The 21,826-nt window shown below is 38.2% G+C and overlaps 1 protein-coding gene across 41 annotated transcripts in view; it reads left to right on the top strand.

Annotated features, from left to right (window-relative positions):
• PAK1 (p21 (RAC1) activated kinase 1) overlaps window positions 1-21,826 on the top strand; it is a 153,175-nt gene that overhangs the window by 117,576 nt on the left and 13,773 nt on the right. For 40 of the 41 annotated variants that reach the window (XM_054662571.2, XM_016921679.4, XM_063783285.1 and 37 more), the window contains 7 exons: window positions 1,687-1,861; window positions 3,927-3,990; window positions 8,243-8,291; window positions 13,593-13,705; window positions 16,758-16,875; window positions 20,112-20,211; window positions 21,253-21,449. In XM_054662571.2, coding sequence (XP_054518546.1) covers window positions 1,687-1,861; window positions 3,927-3,990; window positions 8,243-8,291; window positions 13,593-13,705; window positions 16,758-16,875; window positions 20,112-20,211; window positions 21,253-21,449 — 816 coding nt within the window. The remainder of the gene's footprint in view (window positions 1-1,686; window positions 1,862-3,926; window positions 3,991-8,242; window positions 8,292-13,592; window positions 13,706-16,757; window positions 16,876-20,111; window positions 20,212-21,252; window positions 21,450-21,826) is intronic. The other variant, XM_054662575.1, reaches the window with a different exon arrangement.

Below are 21,826 nucleotides of genomic sequence, written 5' to 3'. Positions count from 1 at the left end.
AAGGAAAAGGCAAGGTTTCTGTCTTCAAAGAGATATATCAGGACAGGCAAAAGAGGACAAGGCATGGAAGTATAGGTTTAGGTGCCTGGGATATAGTTTGTCTACAGGTACAAGAATAGAAAATTGAGAAATCATTATGCTAGAGTAGTAACCAGGAAGGAAGCCATCGCCTCTGATCTCAGCGTCTTGGCTTATTGCTGTTCCCACTACTGGAATGTTCTCTCCCATTTCCACCTATTAAAAGCCTGTCCAGTCAAAAGGTAGCATGGTCAAGCAGTCCAAGGTGCAGGATGTAGTTGGCTTTAGTCTCTGTGGAGCCATGGGTTTGAGTCCCACTGTTGCCAATGGCTTTGCATCATCGCAGATAAATGATCATCATAGATAAATGATCCTCTATCTTTGTAGAAACCTATCCGTCCTTCAGGATCCAGTTGCAGGATCCTGTTTGTTTATTTATTCCATCAAATATTTACCTGAATGCTTGCTTTTTTTTAGTAAGTGGTTAGATGGAGGAACTCATGGATGAATGACCCACATTCCCTGTCCTTATACAGTTTATGGACTATGCAAAAGATAATTGTGATATTTTTATGATAAAATCTGTTAAATACCTTGAAGCATCTCCTGGGGAAAGGAAGTATAATTTATGATCACTTCTGAACCTCAGTAGTATATAGCTTGCTTATTTCTTTATAACATGTATCACTTTCTGCCTTGTAGTTATGATTTTCTCACCTCCTTTATAAGAATGAGAGGTTGGGGCAGCATTTTGTACAGGGTGAGGCAACAAATAGATTCTCAGTAAATGTTTGTTATGTAAATGAATGAATAGGACATTTAATATTTTTAAAAGGTAAAATTTGAGTGCTTAATGTCTGCTGGGGATGAGTCTGATTACCTCACATATTAATCAGTTTACTCCTACAGCAACCCCAAAAGATAGTTATCATTATTATCACCATTTTATAGATGAGGAAACTGAAACACAGAGAAGTTAAATAACCTGCCCAAAGTCATGCAGAAGGTAAGAATAATAAGAGTTGGGATTTAAGTTCAGGCAGTCAGGTTCCAGAGTCCATGTTCTAAATCATCACACTCTACTACCTCTTGATGAAGAACAAAAGTAGTTCCTTCCCTGCAAGGGTTCAGGATGTAAGGAGGGAGTAACTCAATAGAAGTTGGTGTTGTACTAGTAATGCCAAGTGCTATTTGCATTACTACAGGATGTCTTTTAACTTGGGGAAGCATAAAATATTACAAATGAAGGGGATTCTTATCTAATAGAATTGTCTTCAACTAACTTCTTTTGTTACAGAATATTTCTTTTAGCTTGGGGAATACAGGATATTTCTTTTAGCTTGGGGAAGCATAAAATATTACAGATGAAGGGGATTCTTATCTAATAGAATTGTCTTTAACTAATTTCTTTTGATAGTTGTCTAGCCTCTACTGAATATCTTTAGTGCTGACACTCTCACTTCTTTTGTTTACAGTGAGAGTAAGGAAGGCCATTTTACCCAGAATGGGTGGGCCTGGGCACAGAGGAGGAGTAATATAGATTTTGACATAAGAGAAAGGATGAGTTTATTGGGGTTTGCTCTGTGGATGTTCTAACCTCACATCTAGGAGAGGTTCCCCTATGCTAACAAAGGCTGGTCTTGCCAAAATTTTGCACTAATAATGCAGGTATACACACGGTCTGTGATTGAACCACTTCCTGTCACTCCAACTCGGGACGTGGCTACATCTCCCATTTCACCTACTGAAAATAACACCACTCCACCAGATGCTTTGACCCGGAATACTGAGAAGCAGAAGAAGAAGCCTAAAATGTCTGATGAGGAGATCTTGGAGAAATTACGTAAGGAATTTGTAGCTTTCTGAACCTTTCTTCGTTTTATGACTGGTCAAGCACAGAGATTTGCTGGTCGTAGGCTTGGTCCATGCAGCTGGCTGGCCATGCTTGGTACCTTAGGCACAGACTGCTTCTCCTCACCCTGCCCCTGAACCTCCCTTCCCTGTCTCACAGCCCTGGTTGGATACTATGTTAGGATGGAGATGTGGTGAGAGTGTGGATAGCTCACTTTGAGGGCAGGGCACCCCTCACCCCTAGGCATGTATTATAGCGAAGACAAATAGTTTTTCTCTAATGAATAGCCTAGAATGCCATGTTGAGAAAGACTGAGGACCTAGTGGAAAAGGGCGCTGTGATCGATTATTGATGTTTTGCCATTGACCTAGGAGAAGACACATCTGCCATCTTGGTTGTAGGAAAAGAGGGAAGGGAAGTTAACATTTTATGAACCTATAGTATGTATCAAATGACAAGCAAAATATTTTCTTGATTTTTTTAAAATTTAATTCTCTTATTAACCCTGTGAAGAAAAGCATTATGTTCCTAATTTTTGCAATTAAGATATCTGAGGCTCAGGGAGGCTAAATATCCTGCCCAAAATCACGCAGCTAAAAAGTGACATGGCTGAGGTTAGAACACAGTTTTTGTTCCTGTAAGTAGAGCATACGGCCTCTTGCTGTCAAGTGGAAACTTCCATTTTACTTTCTTTAGCTGCCAGAAATGGGGGTATGTTAGGGTAGCTTATTTCTGTGTTTCAGTAAACTGCAGAAGAATTCATGTTAGAAGGAAGAACTAGGTTGATCTGTGGGCTTGGAAGAATCATTTGACAAGGGCTTTAATTTATTCACTGTATCTACTTACTTCCAAAAAGGATTTGATGTGACCGATTTGGCGACGTCTGCAAACTGGCATTGCTTTGTGGTTCTCTAGTTCTTCCTGATTAATTCCTATATGACTTTAAAACAAATTTTCACTGTTTTAAAAATTGCCCTTTTCTGGATCCCTCATAAAATGACAAAGTAAGAAAAGCCACTTACCTAGTCATCTGTTTACTCCTGTATGTAGTCTTGTTCTCTAAACCAGAGTTTTTTGTTTTGTTTTGTTTTAACAATAACACTTAGAATTATGACTTAGAATTAAGACTTGGCCTGGGAGTTAGGACACTTGAGTTGAAGCTTCTGCTCAGCCACTGACTTGTGTCTTAGGCAATTTTCTACTGTTCTCTAAACCTCATTTTTCTCATTTTTAAAATAGGGATGTTAATACTTGTCTCATTTGCAAATCAAATGAGGTAATATATGTGAAAAGTACCAATTCCTAGTAATTGGGTATTAATGGAGAGCACATTGGACTGGGAGACTAAAAATGAAACTCCTAATCTTAGCTCTGACACCAATTTGCTGTGTGACCTTGGGGAAGTATCTTCTTCCCTTCTGTGGGCCTCAATTTCTCCATCTCTAAAATACAAGTTATAAAACCCAGTGGAAAACCTCTATGTCGTTACACTTGAAATATTCTTTGTTGTAAACCTCTTCTCTACTTTATCTCTCTGGCTTTTACTTAAAGTGGAAATCAGTCCATATATCACCTTTCTGAAGTTTTTCCAGTCTTTTTTTTGTGTGTGTGTGCCTCTTTCTGTACCCCTTTGGCTTTTATCACAGCAATTATTATATTTTCATGGAACTTTATGCTTACTTATCTGTCTCCTCCATGAAATTGACCTTCTTGAGAGCAGGGACTGCCTTGCCTGTGTCATATCTCTTCATTCCTAATACAACATATGGCTTGGTGCATATTAAATGAGTAAATATTTACTGAATGGATTAATTAAAAAATGAATGACTTTTAGGAGTTTAGAAATGGAATAGCTTACTATGAATCAAAGCAGTCAAGGTGATGAAACTTTTGGTTGAGACTTATGGGGGAAAAGCTGAGGGCCTGTTTAGCATGTTTTTTGGCTATTGGAGGTCATTCTTTAACCCTTGCCAGCTACAGGGGTTGGGGAAATGTGGAACCTTTTTTGTATCTTGATTTGGGAAAAAATGATTCATGGTCTCTGTTTCTTTCAAAGGAAGCATAGTGAGTGTGGGCGATCCTAAGAAGAAATATACACGGTTTGAGAAGATTGGACAAGGGTTAGTAGGGGCATTTTCTTTCCCTGGAGAAATGACTTTAAAGTGTGTGTGCCGGCATATATGATTTTGCTTTTGTTTTGCCTCTCATAAACCTTGTTCTTCTTTCTCCACTTTACCCCTCACCCATCTGGAGTTGTTATGTGAGACTGACTTCAGATTTGGCAGAATTATGCTTAATGTGAGAGAGATGCCATTAGCTGACCATGTTGCTAAAAATACCCCTGCAGTGACAGTGAGAGAACGGTTTTTTTTCTTAGCACAAAACCAACTTCCCAAATTACAACTCTGCTTTTCTGGATGAACCCTGTTTGTCCTAGTGCTGAGATCCACCAGCACTAATATAAAATGGAAGACCCAAAACTATAAACCCTTCTACTACTGTGATAGGACCTGTTTTTCTAGGTAGATGCCAGAATTTATCCTTCTAGCATTCATCCTTCTCTGTATCTTATATGCTGCCCTCAGTGTAATGAATTCAGCAAGTCTTAACTGAGTTCCTATTGTGTGCAAGGCACTATGAATTCAGAGACAATCTCTGCTTTCAAGGACCTCAAGTCAACAGAAAAAGATAGGCAAACAATTGTATAGTCATATGTTGCCTAACAAAGGGGATATGTTCTGAGAAGTGCATCCTTAGGCAGTTTTGTCATGTGAGCATCATAGAGTGAACACAAAACTAAATAGTATAGCCTACTACACACCTAGGCTATATGGTATAGCGTCTTGCTCCTAGGCTACAAGCCTGTACAGCATGTTACTGTACTGAATACTGTAGGCAATTATAACACAGTGGTGGTTGTATATCTAAACATAGAAAAGATACGGTAAAAATACAGCATAAAAGATTTAAAAAAAAGGTATATTTATGTAGGGCACTTACCATGGATGGAGCTTGTAGGACTGGAAGTTGCTCTAGGTGAGTCAGTGAGTGGTGAGTGAATGTCGAGGCCTAGGACATTACTGTGTACGCTACTGTAGACTTTATAAACCCTGTACACTTAGACTGTACATTTATTAAAAAACAAAGTAATTGTGCTATGACGTTACAACTCCTACAGTGTTACTGGGTGATAGGAATTTTTCAGCTCCATCATAATCTTATGGGACCACCATCATATGCGGTCCATTGTTGACTGAAACGTCGTTATGTGACACATGACTGTCTTGTGTTTTTAAAGTGTTTGGCTGTTATTTTGAGTGAAAGAAGCTAGATATGAAAAAGCAGATACTGTCTCATTTGATTTATATGAAATTCAAGAACAGGCAAAAGTAATATATGATAATAGAAGTCAGAATAGTGGTTATTTCTGGGAGGAGGATGCAGAGTGGGAATAGGCATGAAGGAATCTTCGGGGGTAATGACTGTAGTGTCTTTTGAAAGTGGCCATTATTTTGAGTGAAAAAAGCCAGATATAAAAGAGCAGATACTATGTCATTCTATTTATATGAAATTCAAGAACAAGCAAAACTAATGTATGATAATAGAAGTCAGAACAGTGTAGTTATTTCTGGGAGGAGGATGTTGAGTAGGAATAGTCATGAGGGAATCTTTGGGGGTGATCTTGGTAGTGAACACATGGGTATGTACATATATAAAAATCAAGTTGTACACTTAAGATTTGTGCAAATTAAGTTATACCTCTCTATAAAAAAAAAAAAGAGATTTCTAAAGACCCACCAAAAGAGATAAAATTAAAAAGAAACTGAAAAAGAAAAATGTCTGGCTCTCAGTGTTAGTGGAATGAAAGCATTGTTGCTAACGATGTCATTGAAATTTTCTTTTTTTTAAAAAATTATACACCCAAGAATTTCTGAAAATAAAAGATTGCATAATATAGGGAGGTTCTGTTTATACAGCATTCTACAGTTCACATCTGTTATTTGCATTTATTGTTTAATCCTCAGAACAACTCTGGGCTTGAGTGGATCTTATTTTTTTCTAGTTCCAGTGTTTTTCAAAATAGACATACTTTTGTGAGTTTGAACTGGTGTAAGGTATTTAACACCTTGAGAAAAAAATTATTTTGCTTACCTCAGAGTAATGTGGGATGGTATTTCCTTTAGGTAGTGAAATTGAGATATTAAGAATGTAGCAGAAATGTACATGGACAAGCATAGGCAAGTCAGGTTTCTTCTCTGGACTGGAGTTTCTTCCTGTAAATTTAAGGAAGACAGATTGTGAATTGAGGACCTTTTACCTCCAGAACTTTTGTGACTTTTTTTTTTTTTTTTAGTTACTGATATATGAGACCTATAAATAGGCAACATCTGCATAATGTTCTTTCCTTGCTTACTTGACAGGTCTGTTAGTGCTAAGGGAAGAATGAAATATTAATTAAGCACCTATGCTGATGTTTCCACATTGCATAATTTTTAAAATACAACTGCCACACCAATATGATGAATTGGTAATATTGTAATTTTTGCTTGCTTTTATTTCTCCTTTAAGACCTGAAGATTATTATTCTTTTGGACTTGGAATTCATATGTCTAATTATATGTCTATTCAAGTTAGAAATAGGTATTAAGCAGTGGGCCTGAGTAGCTTTCTACAACTTTGTAATCATGGAGACAGTCCCCTGAGGCTTGGGCATGTTTGTCCTTTAAGAATAGTACATCTAGTAGGATCAGGAAGGGATGGGGATAGGAAGACAGATACCAGCTTTATAACAGAAGATAGCTAAGGGCAGGATAATCAGGCAGTGAAGAAATAACTGCCTGTACAAGTCATCCAATCCTTATTTTATAGCCAGTATGTTATAGTCACAGTTTCCAGGCATGTAGCTAGGGTCCCAACTAAAGAGTGATGATTAGGGAGCTGGTGACCATAGTTTCTAGCTGCAAGGCATGCTTACACATGACTTTTCCCCCTGGATTGACCTGGAATTATAATCTCAGGGCTTGCCTAGGAAGCAGTCTTGTAATAGAGCAGAATTTTAATTTTCTTCAAATTGCATCATATGTACCTAACATATGGCATGTACAGGTACAAATATGTGTTACAAATTACTTACCTACAAATACACAGGGTTTATGGTCTTAAGCATAAAATGAGGGTTTTAGTTATTTTGAATGGATTTAGTTATTTTGAATGAATTATTACTTTCCTAGCATTATTTCTGCATTTCTTCCCCCCTTCTCTGTCTGTATATATGAATGTGTATATACTTAACATACATATGTGTACACACATGTGTCAAGTGGGGTCATTCTTACCTTGGGGGTGGGGCAGAGGTACCCTCAGATCTTCTGGGAGCATGTATGTTTGAAAGAGTATATTTAATATCATTTTATGTTTGAAGAATGAAAACTAAAAACCACTTTTATAATACAAACTACAGAAAACAAAATTCACATATCCTATTGATGGAATAAATGATTGAAAACCATTATTTTATTTTAAAGGATCCAAGTGTATCCTGTAATATCAGAGTGGGAAGGGTACTTTGAGATTAGATTATTCAGTGTGGTTCTTCAAGTTTTTATAGTTTTTTACTATTTATAGTTTTTTAAAGTAAATTTTCACTAAAGATAGCATACATAAGTGTACAACTCAATGAATTTTCAAAAAGTGAACACGCCTATGTAACCAGTACCCAGATTAAGAAAAAGAACATTACCGACACCCTGGAAGTCCATATTCCTTTTTGATAAATAAATAAGATATGCTGGCCCACCCCCAAACACATTCTGAAATTCTCCGCAGGGCCCCTTTCTCCCCACCTGTCACCCCCCCAGTTGAAAATCATAGATCTAATCTTATCCCTTTTATAGATGAAGAGTTTGAAGCCACAAGAAATTAGAGCCACGTGCCAAGGGTGATGGAGGAGAGGAGAGAAGCAAGCAGGAACAGGAAATTAATATATATTGAGCATCTGTTATATGATATGCAGTTGGCTAAGTACTTTACATGAACTAATCAATTTAAATTATCTTGTATTCTCTTATGTCCACTTTACAAATGAGGAAAGTGAAGCTCAAAGAAGTTAAATAACTTTCTTAAGATCCTACCTAGTAGGTACTAGGTAGAAGTACCAGGTTGGAATTCAGGTCTCCTGGCCACTAGAGCCTACATTCTCTGTACTACCTCTTATAGCTTCTTAAATGTGAGAATGGATGCTGCAGGGAGAGGATTATTTTTACTGCTCTTGTTTTTGACACTCACAGATTGTGTGTAGAACTGCATTTGACAAATATCACTTTATTGAACACTGTGTTTTTTTCCCTCTTTCTCCGCCACCTTACTGTTCAGTGCTTCAGGCACCGTGTACACAGCAATGGATGTGGCCACAGGACAGGAGGTAAGTATCCACCACCCACTGTTGCTCCTTTAGTTCTGTTTCTTTTTATTTGGGATTAATTTGTAGCCCTTGTTAGGTCAACAGGAACAGTTCTAGGTTTTTTTTTTGGGGATGGGGTCTCGCTCTGTCATCCAGGCTGGAGTGCAGTGGCGTGATCTCTGCTCACTGCAGCCTCCGCCTCCTAGGTTCAAGCAGTTCTCCAGCCTCAGCCTCCTGAGTAGCTGGGATTATAGGAACCTGCCACCATGCCTGGCTAATTTTTGTATTTTTTAGTAGAGGTGAGGTTTCACCATGTTGGCCAGGCTGCTCTCGAACTCCTAACCTCAGGTGATCTTCCTGCCTCGGCCTCCCAAAGGGCTAGGATTACAGGCGTGAGCCAGTGTGCCCAGCTGGAACATATCTAGTTTCTTACTGTAGCATACAAAAGCCAAATAGCAGGATAACATTATGAAACTTAAGGTTTGGACTAAGGTGAAATAGTTAGATGGAGGGAAGTGAATGGATTTGAGAGATAACTTAGCAGTTAGGTTCGACAGGATTAGATGATTGAATGTGAACATTACTTACAAGTGGGTGATATTATTCAAGGAGAAAGGAAAAAGAAATTGGATACTGCCTGATTGCCAAGTGGATAGTTGCTTACACAACTTTGGGGCTTGGGGGAGAAATCTGATCTACAGGAGATTTAAACCATGTCTCTTGACTCCTAATCTACTGGTGCTACCTTTACTTTCCACTGAACAGTGAAATCCTCATTTATTTGGAGGCAGCTTTTTGTCCCTCTCATTTCATTAAGCCATGAGAACTATAGCTAAAGCCTGCTGACCCAAGGTCTTATATTCAGTAGAAGAAAGATATGAAGGGAATATAGAGTACTTGAGGTTTCCTTGCATTTTAATATTTGGTTGCAGAGTAGGAGTGTCAGCCAATGAACTGTGGATGGCAGCTGCCCCAGAGAAGTTCTTACTTCAAAGAGTACCAGTACACAATAATTGAGAGAGGCACCTCCTCTTCCAATGAAAATAGAGTTGGGCTTCTGTGAGGGAGGCTGCTAGAAACGTGCTTCTATATTTTTGGTGGTTGAAACCACGTGGCACCCTGGAGAAGTCGTGGTTAATAGGGGTAGCACATATCTCACTAGGCTCTTGTGAGTTTTTACAAGTGTTAAAGCCAAATATTAAGGCTCCACCTAGGGTAAGCCAAGTTTTAAAAATCATTATTATGGTTAAGGATTTATTCATTATTCTTTGATGTGAGAATCCAAAGACCTAGATGCTTATAAGCCTTTAGCTACTTATATAACCTTGGGCAAGTCATTTGACCTCTCTGAGCCTGAATTTTATATATTTATAAAATGTGCATAATAAAATGTCCACGAAAGTGTTGAAAGAATTCAGTAAAGCAATACATGTGAAAATGCATTATAAACTTTATGAACTACATATTCATATTTATTCATTTTTACTCATATACATATGTATGTATTCCACAAAGCATTTGCTTTATGCCACACCTTATGCTAAGAATTCTGTGAAAGTTCACAGACATTAAAATCATATGTAAATGTAAGAGACCATAATTTCCTTTGTGTACATATAAAAGCCTTGTAATATTGACACGAATCTGCCTTAAAGTAAAAATAATGGTGAGGAAGGAAGGATAATATTATCATGGCATTTTAATGATGGTGAATATGATGCAGAGATTAAAATAAAAAAGGCTATACCAATCCTGAAAAGAACTCTATGAGGTAGGTAATATTATTTCTTCTTTACTGCTGAGGAATTTGAGGCTCAGGGTGTATAAATAACTTTTTTTTGCAAAGTTGTACTGTCAGCAATTACCAGGGACTGGATTAGAATCTTTGACTCCTAATCCTGTGTGTTTTGGGCCGCAAGAGCACAACAGAGCTGAGGTTAGATACTAGAGTCCCTTCTGGCCTCTCAGGCCTCACAGTCCTTGATGGGAGGCAGGTAGGTGATGATGGTGGTTCCTGGAAGCCCTGGAGGCTGGCTGTGTGAGAAGCTGGCCAGAGGAAAGAGAAATTTAAATTCATTGTATGCCTGTCTTGTGGTTACAAAACTATGAATGGAAGGGAGTCCATCAGGGTGGCTAATGCAGTGTGGTCAGGAAGGCTTCATTTCCTGCCCCAGGGAGAATAAATCTTTATTGGAGTCCACGGGATGCTCTCAGTCTTTGTGAGTTCTTGCTTATTGGGGGTTATCCAGCTGAGAAGGGCAGACCTAGTGTCTCACATATAGGAAGAATGTTAGTGCTGGGAAGTCTTCCAGTTAACATATCCAACAATTATTTTTCAAGTGTGTTTTTAGAGAGAATGTGTACAATAGAAAGAACAGACTGGAAGAGGCTTTGGAGTTACATGGACCTGTAGGCATTGATTATGACCTTAGAATTTTCTTATGAGTCTTAGCCTCAATTTTCTTACCTGAAAATGCAGATCATGATTCTTGCTTTGTAGGGTTGTGTGTGGTTAGGTTTTACTGTGATAATATAAGTACGGCATCTAGCACAGAGCCTGGCACACAGTTGGTATTTGATAAACAGTAGCGGTGGGAGAGTGGTTGCTGTGCCAAGTACTTATTAAATGCTGTTATTACTGTGATTACCATTTTTGTTATTGTCTAAATTTATTGCTTAAATTCTTTACTTATATGTGAGTAATGCATTGGCCATTGTCTCACTTGGTATTCAAAACAATCCTGAAAAGAGGGGAATCAAGGTTGAGATTATCTTCAATGTATTGATGAAGAGACTGAGGCTCAGAGAGCTTGTGATTGGTCAAGGTCAGTAAGTGACAGTCAGATCCTGAGCTTGAGTCCTCAGAGTTCAAGTCCAGTTCTTTTTCTGTTACAGGAATGCTATCTCCTAGCCTATATAGGTGGGGCTTAGGTGAAGGACACTTAGCCTAGCCCATAGTTAGTAGCTATTGAAAAGGACTCCTGGCCAGGCGCGGTTGCTCATGCCTGTAATCCCAGCACTTTGGGAGGCTGAGGCAGGCAGATTACGAGATCAGGAGTTCGAGACCAGCCTGGCCAACGTGGTGAAACCCTGTTTCTACTAAAAATACCAAAATTAGCTGGGCGTGATGGCAGATGCCTGTAATCCCAGCTACACGGGAGGCTGAGGCAGGAGAATCACTTGAACCCTGGGGGCAGAGGTTGCAGTGAGCAGAGATTGCCATTGCATTCCAGCCTGGGCAACAGAGCAAGACTCTGTATTAAAAGAAAAAGTAAAAAGAAAAGGACTCCCATGTCCTTCCCTAGCCTCCACGTTAGCCTCTTTCTGCCTCTCCTCCCCTGCTGCTGCCAGCAGTGACCACTGTGTGGTTCGTAAGCAGTGTCCCATCCTCCAAGATGGCATGAGTAACTCAAAAGACATTCTTCTGGCTCCAGTCCTTAATGTGCGTTGTAAGGGCTAACTATACTTAATATCTTTAGATCAACATGTTGCTTTTCAAACGTTAGGAAAAACTAATGCTCAGCTGTTATAGACAGCTGCAGCCAGACCAGAAGCCTGACCTAACAGGAAACCCCACTCCAAAGCAATTTTTCCTTACTTGAGGTAGGGAATGGAGGTGGCAGATTTTTTTACAGAATTACTTCTATTCTAAATGATTAACCTGGTCTCTGCAAGAGACTGTCCATTCTTGACTTGATTAGAGTCAGGCATTTGTCACATAAAAGTTTGAATCATTCCTTCTTTATACTTCTTGCTGCTTCTAGAAAGACAACTTAGTTCTGTTAGATGTTCGTGTTCTTGTCCACTAAGCAGGAAAAAGGAAAAATATCTCTAGAGAATGAACGCTTAGAAAATAATTTAAAGTATACTTCTATGGGATAGAGGAGCCCATTGCCATTTTTTTTGTTTGTTTTTATTTAAAAACAAAGTACTTTCCAACCTACTGACTTCTCTCTTGCCGTCTTCCTTTCTACAGACATTTGTTGAGCACCAACTCTATGTGTGTAAAGGCCTGTGTTTGGCATTGAGGGTTCTGGGCTTTCAATCAAGCCCTCAAACCTCTCAATACACACAAACATACACACTAATCATTATACATGATAGCAAGTTGTAAGTTCCATAAGAGAGGGATAAATATGATCTTATAGGGCTTTAAAGAAGGGAAAAGGCATATTGGGTTTGGAGAATGAAGTTTCCTTTGGCCTGATACAAAAAGAGTAAGTAGCTTTTGAATGTATGGAAATGATACAGGCTGTTCCAGATGAAGAGAAGATTCTGAACAAAGGAAGGGGGACTAGATACCAGGGAGAACATGGAGTGTTCTCCATGAACACTCTCCTCTGTGAAGGAATAGAGTTGGAAGTAAGGAAGTAGGGGCCAGATCATGAGAACTTTGAATGTTGTACTGAGAAGCATTTCTAGGCAACCAGGAGCCATTTAAGTTTTTGAACAAGGTTATCAAATGTGTACTGTGGGGGGAAATTAATCTGGCTACACGTACAGGATAACTTGGCATCCCTTTTGAGGGTTCTAATCCTGATTTTGCTATTGAATAGCTATGTATGCAAGTCACATCCTCTCTGAAACACAGTTTCCCCGTCTGTTGAATCATTAGTAATATTTAGCACACAAGGTGTCTTTGAAGATTAAATGAAATAACAAATTTGAGAACACCTTATAATAGTACCTTACACACAGAAGGAATTGATACCAAGAACCTTAGAAACTAACGTATACCGTATATTCATGTTGTCTGGAAATTTGTTTTTATTTCTGTAGATAGAGCTCTCATCCTCCTTTTCTCTTCTTTCTTAACCTGATCAACTCTGATTTATCTTTCTACGCCAGGTTCAGAAAGTCACTTCCCCCTTTATGAAGCCTCTATACCTAGCCAGATTGAAAGCATTCTTGGCTTTTGCTGTATTTTATGTTTCGCTAGCATTTTGTATGAGCCTCTGTTATAGCATCTCTTTTCTGTTGTGACTTTTTAAAAGTATTTTTCTACACCAAAGTTTGATTCTGAAACTTTGATGTGTATCACAGTGACCTGGAGGACTTTTTACATCACAGAGCTTCTGATTTAGCAGATTTGGGGTGGGACCCGAGGTTTTTATTTCCAACAAGCTCCCAGATGATGATGATGCTGGCTTGAGACCTCACTTTGAAGACCACTGGTCTACACAGACAAATTGTGAATTACTCGAGGGCTAAGACTGTATCTTACTCATCTTTGTTTCCTGAGTACTTAAGGTCTGGTACTTAGCAGGTGCTCAATAAATGGGAATGACTGTGGTTGCACATTGAATATACTCTTGATTTCAGGTGGCCATTAAGCAGATGAATCTTCAGCAGCAGCCCAAGAAAGAGCTGATTATTAATGAGATCCTGGTCATGAGGGAAAACAAGAACCCAAACATTGTGAACTACTTGGACAGGTATGGAGTGGTGGGTCCCATCAGAGGGAAAGGGCCTTTGGGACTGATTGGTGGTGAAGCTGTTAGAGAAGAGGGCAGTGCCAGCCCTCAGAACTGCCTCCATTTATGAGTCTTCTGTGATGCTGGGCTCTCTGTATGTGACCCTGTGTAATGCTGGACACCTTTATTGCTGGGAAATCCTTCTGTGTTAGGCTGAACTCTACCACCTTGTAGCTTCTAACAGTTGATCCTCTTACTGTTTGTTTTGCCTAAGGGAAACCTACCAGCCCATCTGCCTGAGTCAAACATCTAGGTCCTTAACTCATTTTACATCCCAAATCTTTCCTTATTCTGCTCATCCTCCTGAATAACTTGTTGTTTGTTTATGTTCTCTTAAAATGCAGTGTGCAGAACTAGATGTTTCATTTGAGATCTGACCACTATGGAGAGAGTGGGACTCTTTCTAAACTCAACACAGCTTAATGATTTCATTCTTGTTTTATCTTTTAGGTTGTCTGCTTTGACTCCCAGTAAGTTTGCAGTCAACTAAAATTTCTGGTTTTTTTTTTTTTTTACGTAAGCTTGCATTAAACTGGAAATGTAGAACTTTTTCACTATCTTCATTAAGTCCCATTTTTATTATTTTAGCCCCTCATTCCAGCTCATCAAAATTTTTTTGCAAAATAGTAATAGTGGTTGTATATAATATTTGTATTGTGCTTTACTTTGTACCAAGCACTTTCATGAACAGTATCTCATTGTGAGGTAGGGTTTTTTAATCCATATTTTACAGACAAGGAAACTGAGGTTTATAGACGTTAATAACTTGTCCAAGAGTAGTAAGCCATAAAACAGCAAAGCAGTGTTTTGAATTTGAATATTCCTAGCACCAATATCTAGCACCTTTCTATTATATCATGTTCTTTTCTCCGATACCTGAAAAAAAAAAAAAGTTAAGCTTCTTGCCCAGGGTTCAGAGACATCATAGGTGGAGGCGAAATTGGACTAAATCTTGGACTCTAATTTCTTTACCTCTTATATTGCATGACCAGCTACCTCTTCCTGTTACTGGTAGATTTCATAAGGGCGCCTTCTTGTTCTGCATCTAAAACACTAGTAAGCTTCAGTTTCCTTAAAGAAGAAAAGAGTTGAACTTTGACATTCCCAACACTATAAAGAATAAAGCCTTCTTCTTTGAGATGGCTGTGTCTCCTTAATGTGGGTCCTGACTGGCTCTGAAGAATCCTCTGAAAGTTAGTACCTTATCATCTCTTTCAGAACTTATTATACAGAGAATATAGCTCATGCAAACTACTGAAGGCGACAGGGGTATTAGATTTTGGTTCAGGATATGGAAAAATGAAAGCTGTCAGTAAGGGTATGGCCTGTCTCACAAAATGGTGAGTTCCCCATCAGTGGATGCATCTACATGATAAAACGATGTTATTGAAGGAATTTGTGTTCTGGGAGTAGGATTAAGAGACTTATAGATTTGTTTATTAATCATATCTTTACTAGTATTCCCAGAGACTTTTACTCTGGAAATTAGAAGTAAATAATGCTATCTTTGCCCTTAAATAGTTCCTGGTCTGGTATAGGAAAAAAAAATACCTCTGTAAGGTCATGGAAGAGGATATTAACCTGAGCATTCAGTGAAGGTGTTGCAAATGAGGGTCTGTGGTTTTTGTGAGATGTCCCAGAGGGGAACTCCATCACATATGGATGAACTCATGGGCAGAACCCTCATGATGTAATCACCTTCCAAAGGCCCCACCTCCTAATAACATTAGTGATTAGATTTTCAACATATAAATTTTGAGGGACACAAACATTCAGACCATAGCAGTTCAAATCCCCATAGTCTTCTCTCTCAAAAGAGATTGTTGAAGAAACACTTAGTCTGTCATGTTTATTAGTCAGGACATTAAAAAATTATAAATCAGAACACAGAGTTTTATGGAAAGAGCTGTCAATTAGTAGTCAAAAAAATAGGATTCAAATCTTACCCTTGCTTGAGTGCATTTGTTAAAATCTTCCAACAGTCTCCACATCTGTCCAGCAGTATTCCCAATATCAGGATGAAGATAAGATGATACCACACAGTTCAAGCCAATGCAAGAAATGTTTTTTTCCAATCCAGCTTCTTTGTCCAAGACTGGCAGAAGACTTTAGGGCTCTAGGCTCGCCTTGTTTTTATTTGTCCGATTCTATAGTAAGGAAACATTGACCAGATAGGCTAAGTGACCTTTTTATTTATCGTGTAATAGGGTTGAGTGATCCAACTCCTGAGTGAAACTATCACTTCTAACTCATGTCAGCCCATAATCTCTCTGGGGATATCTTACTAAATGGTAGTCTTGGCTTATCAGAAGGCTTTGGCTCCATAAGCCCTTGCTAAATTCATTCCATTCTTGAACCACAGACACTCAAAGTAGAGGTCAATTGTCAGCATAATGACTATGTATACAACACTTTGCAGCTTTTAAGGGGCTCTTATAAACATTATTTCGTTTAATATTTATAGTTATCTTTTATTTTATTCATTGATTTATTTAGTAAATATTGGCATCTGCTGTGCTGGACTCTGAGGATAGAGTCTTGAACAAGACCCAAAACTTGGTCTCATAGATCTCAGATCTGGTAGGACTCTCTGGGAGGTTTAGTAGCTCTCTCTTCTTTGGGTAACATGGACTCTAAATCCTATCTTTGTCAAATGTTTGGATGCTTCTAGAGGTGTGGGAATCATGTCAGTCTTTCTAATTTTAGGATGTCTTCCTTTGTGTTGTGATGAAATATAATTTTATTGTATCACTTCAAGCTAGAGATCTTAGTTCTGCCCTTTGGGGCTTCACAGAACATGTATACTTGGTTTTCTCCAGGAGCATCCTTGAGAGATTCAAAGTTAGTGATTCTGTTCCCCAGATTCTGCTTTTCCCCAAAGTAAAGAACCTTTTACTTTACTTTGTGCTAAGACGTAGTTTCACTCTGTGTATATGCTTAGCCTTTGAAACCCAGTGTTATGGCTCAGTGTACTCTGATTGTTCCCTCTCACCCTTTATCTGTATTCCTGCAGTTACCTCGTGGGAGATGAGCTGTGGGTTGTTATGGAATACTTGGCTGGAGGCTCCTTGACAGATGTGGTGACAGAAACTTGCATGGATGAAGGCCAAATTGCAGCTGTGTGCCGTGAGGTAAGGCCAAGGGCCAAGCAGTCTTGGGTAGAAAGCTGCCTCCATATTCCTGTCTCCTGAAGTTCCCTGTACAGTGAGATCTCAGCCTGGGCTCTGTGGAATTGGTAGAAATTAGTGCTGACACTGCTATCATTCCTGTATTGTACCTGTGTTTGTCATTTCTATCACCATGATTTTTTTTTTAACGATAACTTTATTCTACCCATTGTAGAAAAATTATAAAGTACTAGAAAGTATATATTGTAAAAAGTCACTCATAATTCCAGTCTTAAAGATAACCACTTGCCTAGGCACGTTATAATATATTCCTTTATCTCTTTTATCTGGGCATATATTTCAATCATTTTTATTCTGCTTTCTTGCTTTATTTATGTGCTATAAGGAAAATAAAACAGAGTAAGAAGGTAGTGATGGAGGAAGTACTATTTTAGACAAGATAGTCAGGGAAGGTTTTGCTATAGATTTGAGTAAACATCTGAATGATATATAAAAGCAAGCCAGCAAAAATCTAGGGTAAAATACTTCCAGGAAAATAAAAAAAGAAAACAAAGCTCAAATACATACTCCCTTTCTCCTCATTGCTATTAAATGTCTAGAATCGATAATATGCTGATGTAGGAGGGAAAAAAGCCCTCCAGAAGGCCTGGACAGTGTCCTCAGGGAATAACTACATTTCATTTCCATTAGAGCAAGAAGATGAAGGGAATATTCAGAGACATTGAGGATATTGGGTGTTTTGCTGATGACAGACTGGACTTTCTGATGGCCCAATAATGCAAAAGTAATTGCGGTTTTTGCCATTACTTAAAAAAAAAAAAAAAAACCAAAAACCACAATTGCTTTTGCACCAACCTAGTAGAAAAGTTAGGAAATTAGGGGAAGCATAGAAGATGAGATGAGGTTCAGAATTTTGTGGAGATGAGTATAATAGTATGATGGGGGTTTGATGGTGCAAGAGCTGAAGGCATACTGCTGAAATTATGTAGTTATATATTTAATCAGTGTTAAGAAAAATAAAATGTGAAATCAATACTGCCCTAGAAAATAATGGTCCCCTTTGCAAACAACTTTGGGATCTAGAATGTTCACAAGTAATTGGAATTAATTAATGGAATTAATACCAGGCTGGGATTCTTAGGGGTTCTGACTTTTTTTTTGTTCCACTACTAATGCAGTATTTTGTAACCTTCTTTTCATTATCTCCTTCTTAAGGAGGCTTTTTCCTAATCGTACTCCCTGCCATGAAATTGTAATATCACAGATATATAGCTAAGCTGTTTGGGTCATAAACCATTGTAATACCTAAGATTTTTTTCACCCCACCCCCTTACCCTCAGGAACCAAGTTTCACTAGTGGAGAATACATGCATATGTATACTTTGGGAAATCATTTTGCCTCATTATTAATCTGTAAAATGGAAATTGCAACATTCACACTATATATACCTTAGGGGTGCTATATGGATCAAAAAGCACTTGGAAAAAAATGTTAATGTTATATAATAGATGGTATTACTATTCTTCAGTTCTAATAGAGATCATCTTCTCCTTTTAAAAAATCTTTATTGAGATATAATTCACCCATTTAGAGTATATAATTCACTAGTTTTTAGTATATTCATAGAGTTGTACAACCACCATCATAATGAATTTTAGATCCTTTTTATCACCCCAAAGAGGAAATTAATATCCATTAACAGTCACTCCCCATGTCCCCTGCCCTGACTCTCCCAGCCCTATGTAACCACTAATCTATTTTCTACCTCTGTAGTTTCCCTGTACTGGGCATTTTATATAAATGGAATCATGTAATATTTGCTCTTTTGTAATTGGCTTCTTTTACTTAGCTAGCATTATGTTTCAAAGATTCATCCGTTTTGTAGCATGTATCAGTACCTCATTCCTTTTTATTGCCAAGTAATAGAATGGACATTTGGGTTGTTTCTGTTTTCGGCTGTTATAAAAAATAAAAAATTACTCTATGAACACTTATATACCAGTTTTTGTGTGGAGGTATGTTCTCATTCTCTTGGATATATAACTACAGGTGGATTGCTGGTCATATGGCAACTCTATACTCAACTTTTGAGGAACTGCCAAACTGTTTCCATAGTAGCTGTACTGTTTTACGTTCCTGCCAGCGATGTATGAGGGTTCCAGTTTCTCAAGATAATTCTTTTTCATCATAATTTCTGACATCCTGAGACCTGTTTCTCCACCCTTCTAAGAAGAGCAGCTCTTACATTTTCAGGGAAAATCCAATTCTGGATATTGTTTTATTCTTACTTTAGCCATTGGTATATTCTTAGAAAGTAAAGTATTAGGTTAGGACCATTTAAATAGTATTTTCCTGTTGACTTATATCTTTAGTGTTTTTTAATTGGTAGAAGTTTCTAAAAAATTAGTTTTGGGTCAATGAAATCAAATTATTGATTTAGTAGAAAAGCTGAGATGATCTCATCTGATTCCCACATTTTATAGATGGAAGTCCAGAATTATATAGTCAATGGGGTAGCAGCAGAACCAGGCATTTTAATTGTACCATTGTGTCTCTTTATTACTCATTCTGCCTGCTAAGTATAGGTGTTTTCCAAGATTCTTCTCTTTCTCCTTTACCCTTTGCCGGGTTCAACCATTTTTATAACTTAAACAAAAATCATCTCTTCCCAAATGACTTGTAAATATTTACCACTGTATGGAACCTAAGATTCATAAATTAAGTTGCCTACCGGACATTTGTCTTCAGATGTCAAATTCAGCATATCCAAAATAGTACAAAATATCTCCTCACCAAAATAAGATTATCCTGCTAACTTACTGCTTATAGTATCACTTCCATATGTCTGCTTCCTCAAATATGACCCTTATTTGTTGTTTTCCTCCGGTCTGTCATTATAAGATCCTTTCCATTTTTCTTCAGTAATTTCTCTTGGGCCTTAGGTCCTTTCCCAAGGATCTAATTTTAAAAAAAAATTACATTGGAGGAACTCCTTTACTTAAAAAAACTATTTTAAGGTGAAAGGCAGCATGGAGTGTTAAAAGAATGTTTAGCTAGGAGATGGAAGACTTGTTTCTAGATCTGGCTCTGCGATTGATTTGGGGCAAGTCCTTTTACTCACTGGGGCCTTACTTCCTTTATTTTAAAGTGAAGAGGTTGAATTAGTTGATTTTCTATTAAGTCTTCTGTATTATATGTATGTCCTTTCTTTCTCCCCCTGCCCACACCACTTCAATAGTGTCTGCAGGCTCTGGAGTTCTTGCATTCGAACCAGGTCATTCACAGAGACATCAAGAGTGACAATATTCTGTTGGGAATGGATGGCTCTGTCAAGCTAAGTAAGTAGGAGCCTTAGGAATGATAATACTTCTCTGCCTGTGGGGCCCTGTCTCCTGTGAGATGGTCATCATATAATAGTAACTACGACACTCACCAAAGGGTCTTTATGATTTCATGGGATATGAGGGCTGTTTTATATTTTCTGTATTAATCATAGGATATCATTTCATTATTTTTTCATTCATTTATACATTTAACAACAACCACAAAAAACTTTGCTGAATGGTTACTCTGTGCTAGGTCCTGTGATGGGCACTGAGAGTACATTTTCCCTACCTTCTCAATCTAGTATGGAAAACGTGTAATAGATAATTAGAAAAAAGAGTTTTATATAATTTCTTTCATTCAGTTATTCAGCAAACTTTTATTGAATGTCTAGTACATGCTGATCCTTCTAGGGATATGAGGACAAGTAAGAAGACATAATCCGTACTCTCAAAGGCTTCCTAATTTAAATAAATTTATAATTGCAATATAATGTAAAAACCATGGCAGGTAGAGCATTTTGTTCAAAGGTGTAAAGACCAGTAGACCAGACAAACAGGCTGTGTCATGGGTGGATGGGCAGTTTATGGAAGGACTGCTAGCAGCCCTGGGTCTGGGGCATAAAAACAGGGCCATGCCTAGTCATAGGTGATTGGGGTTTAAATCAAGGACTCGTGCCCAAGGAATAAGACAAGGACCTAGTCGCCAGATTTGGGATTATGGGAATGGTTTTTCAAGAACAAAGCAGAATTGGGATGAACAATCAAGACCAAAATGGGCAGCTTGGACTTTAACACTAAGTCCCCTGGTTTGAGGAGAAGTAGGAGGCCAGAGATGGTGTTTCTTATATTCCTTCTATTTCTCTTCAGGGTTCAATAGGAAATAGGCTAGGAGCTAGACATGAAGGTGGTAGTCAAGTGACTTTGGAGAGACAAAGGATAGCAGAGCTGGAAGCCAGGCGGATCTTGTCACCTATGTGTAGGTACACAGTCAACACTTACTGAAGTGAGTGTATATCCTAAATGTATGTTCTTTCTCTTATTTTTCTTTTCTAGCTGACTTTGGATTCTGTGCACAGATAACCCCAGAGCAGAGCAAACGGAGCACCATGGTAGGAACCCCATACTGGATGGCACCAGAGGTTGTGACACGAAAGGCCTATGGGCCCAAGGTTGACATCTGGTCCCTGGGCATCATGGCCATCGAAATGATTGAAGGGGAGCCTCCATACCTCAATGAAAACCCTCTGAGAGTGAGTGTTACCAGTTCTATTTCAAGTTATTTGGGCTGTTGTCTCTAGTCCCAGGAAATAAGAATCCAGGGTGTTCTCTGTGGTTTTCAACCTGGAGATCCCTTTTCTGGATACAACTAGTCACTGTTGAACTTAAAGTATAAATGGTCAAAGAAAAGGAATATTAGAAGTCACTCATTCATTTATTCAACAATTATTTGAGTCCCTGTCAAGTGCAAGAAACTATTCTAATGAAAATAAAATAAATTAATATGTAGTAACAGATGGTAAATGCTGTGAGAAAAAGCAAAGTAAGGGAGTTAACAGAGTAATGGAGGAACAGGTGTGCTATTTTAGAGTAGAGAGGGAAGTTCTCTCTTATAAGTTATTTTATTCTG

This window comes from Pan troglodytes, chromosome 9 (assembly GCF_028858775.2).
Source record: "Pan troglodytes isolate AG18354 chromosome 9, NHGRI_mPanTro3-v2.0_pri, whole genome shotgun sequence".
Lineage (NCBI taxonomy): Eukaryota > Metazoa > Chordata > Mammalia > Primates > Hominidae > Pan > Pan troglodytes.
Note: the sequence above shows the minus strand (reverse complement) of the source record. Positions and strands in the feature narration are given on the sequence as shown.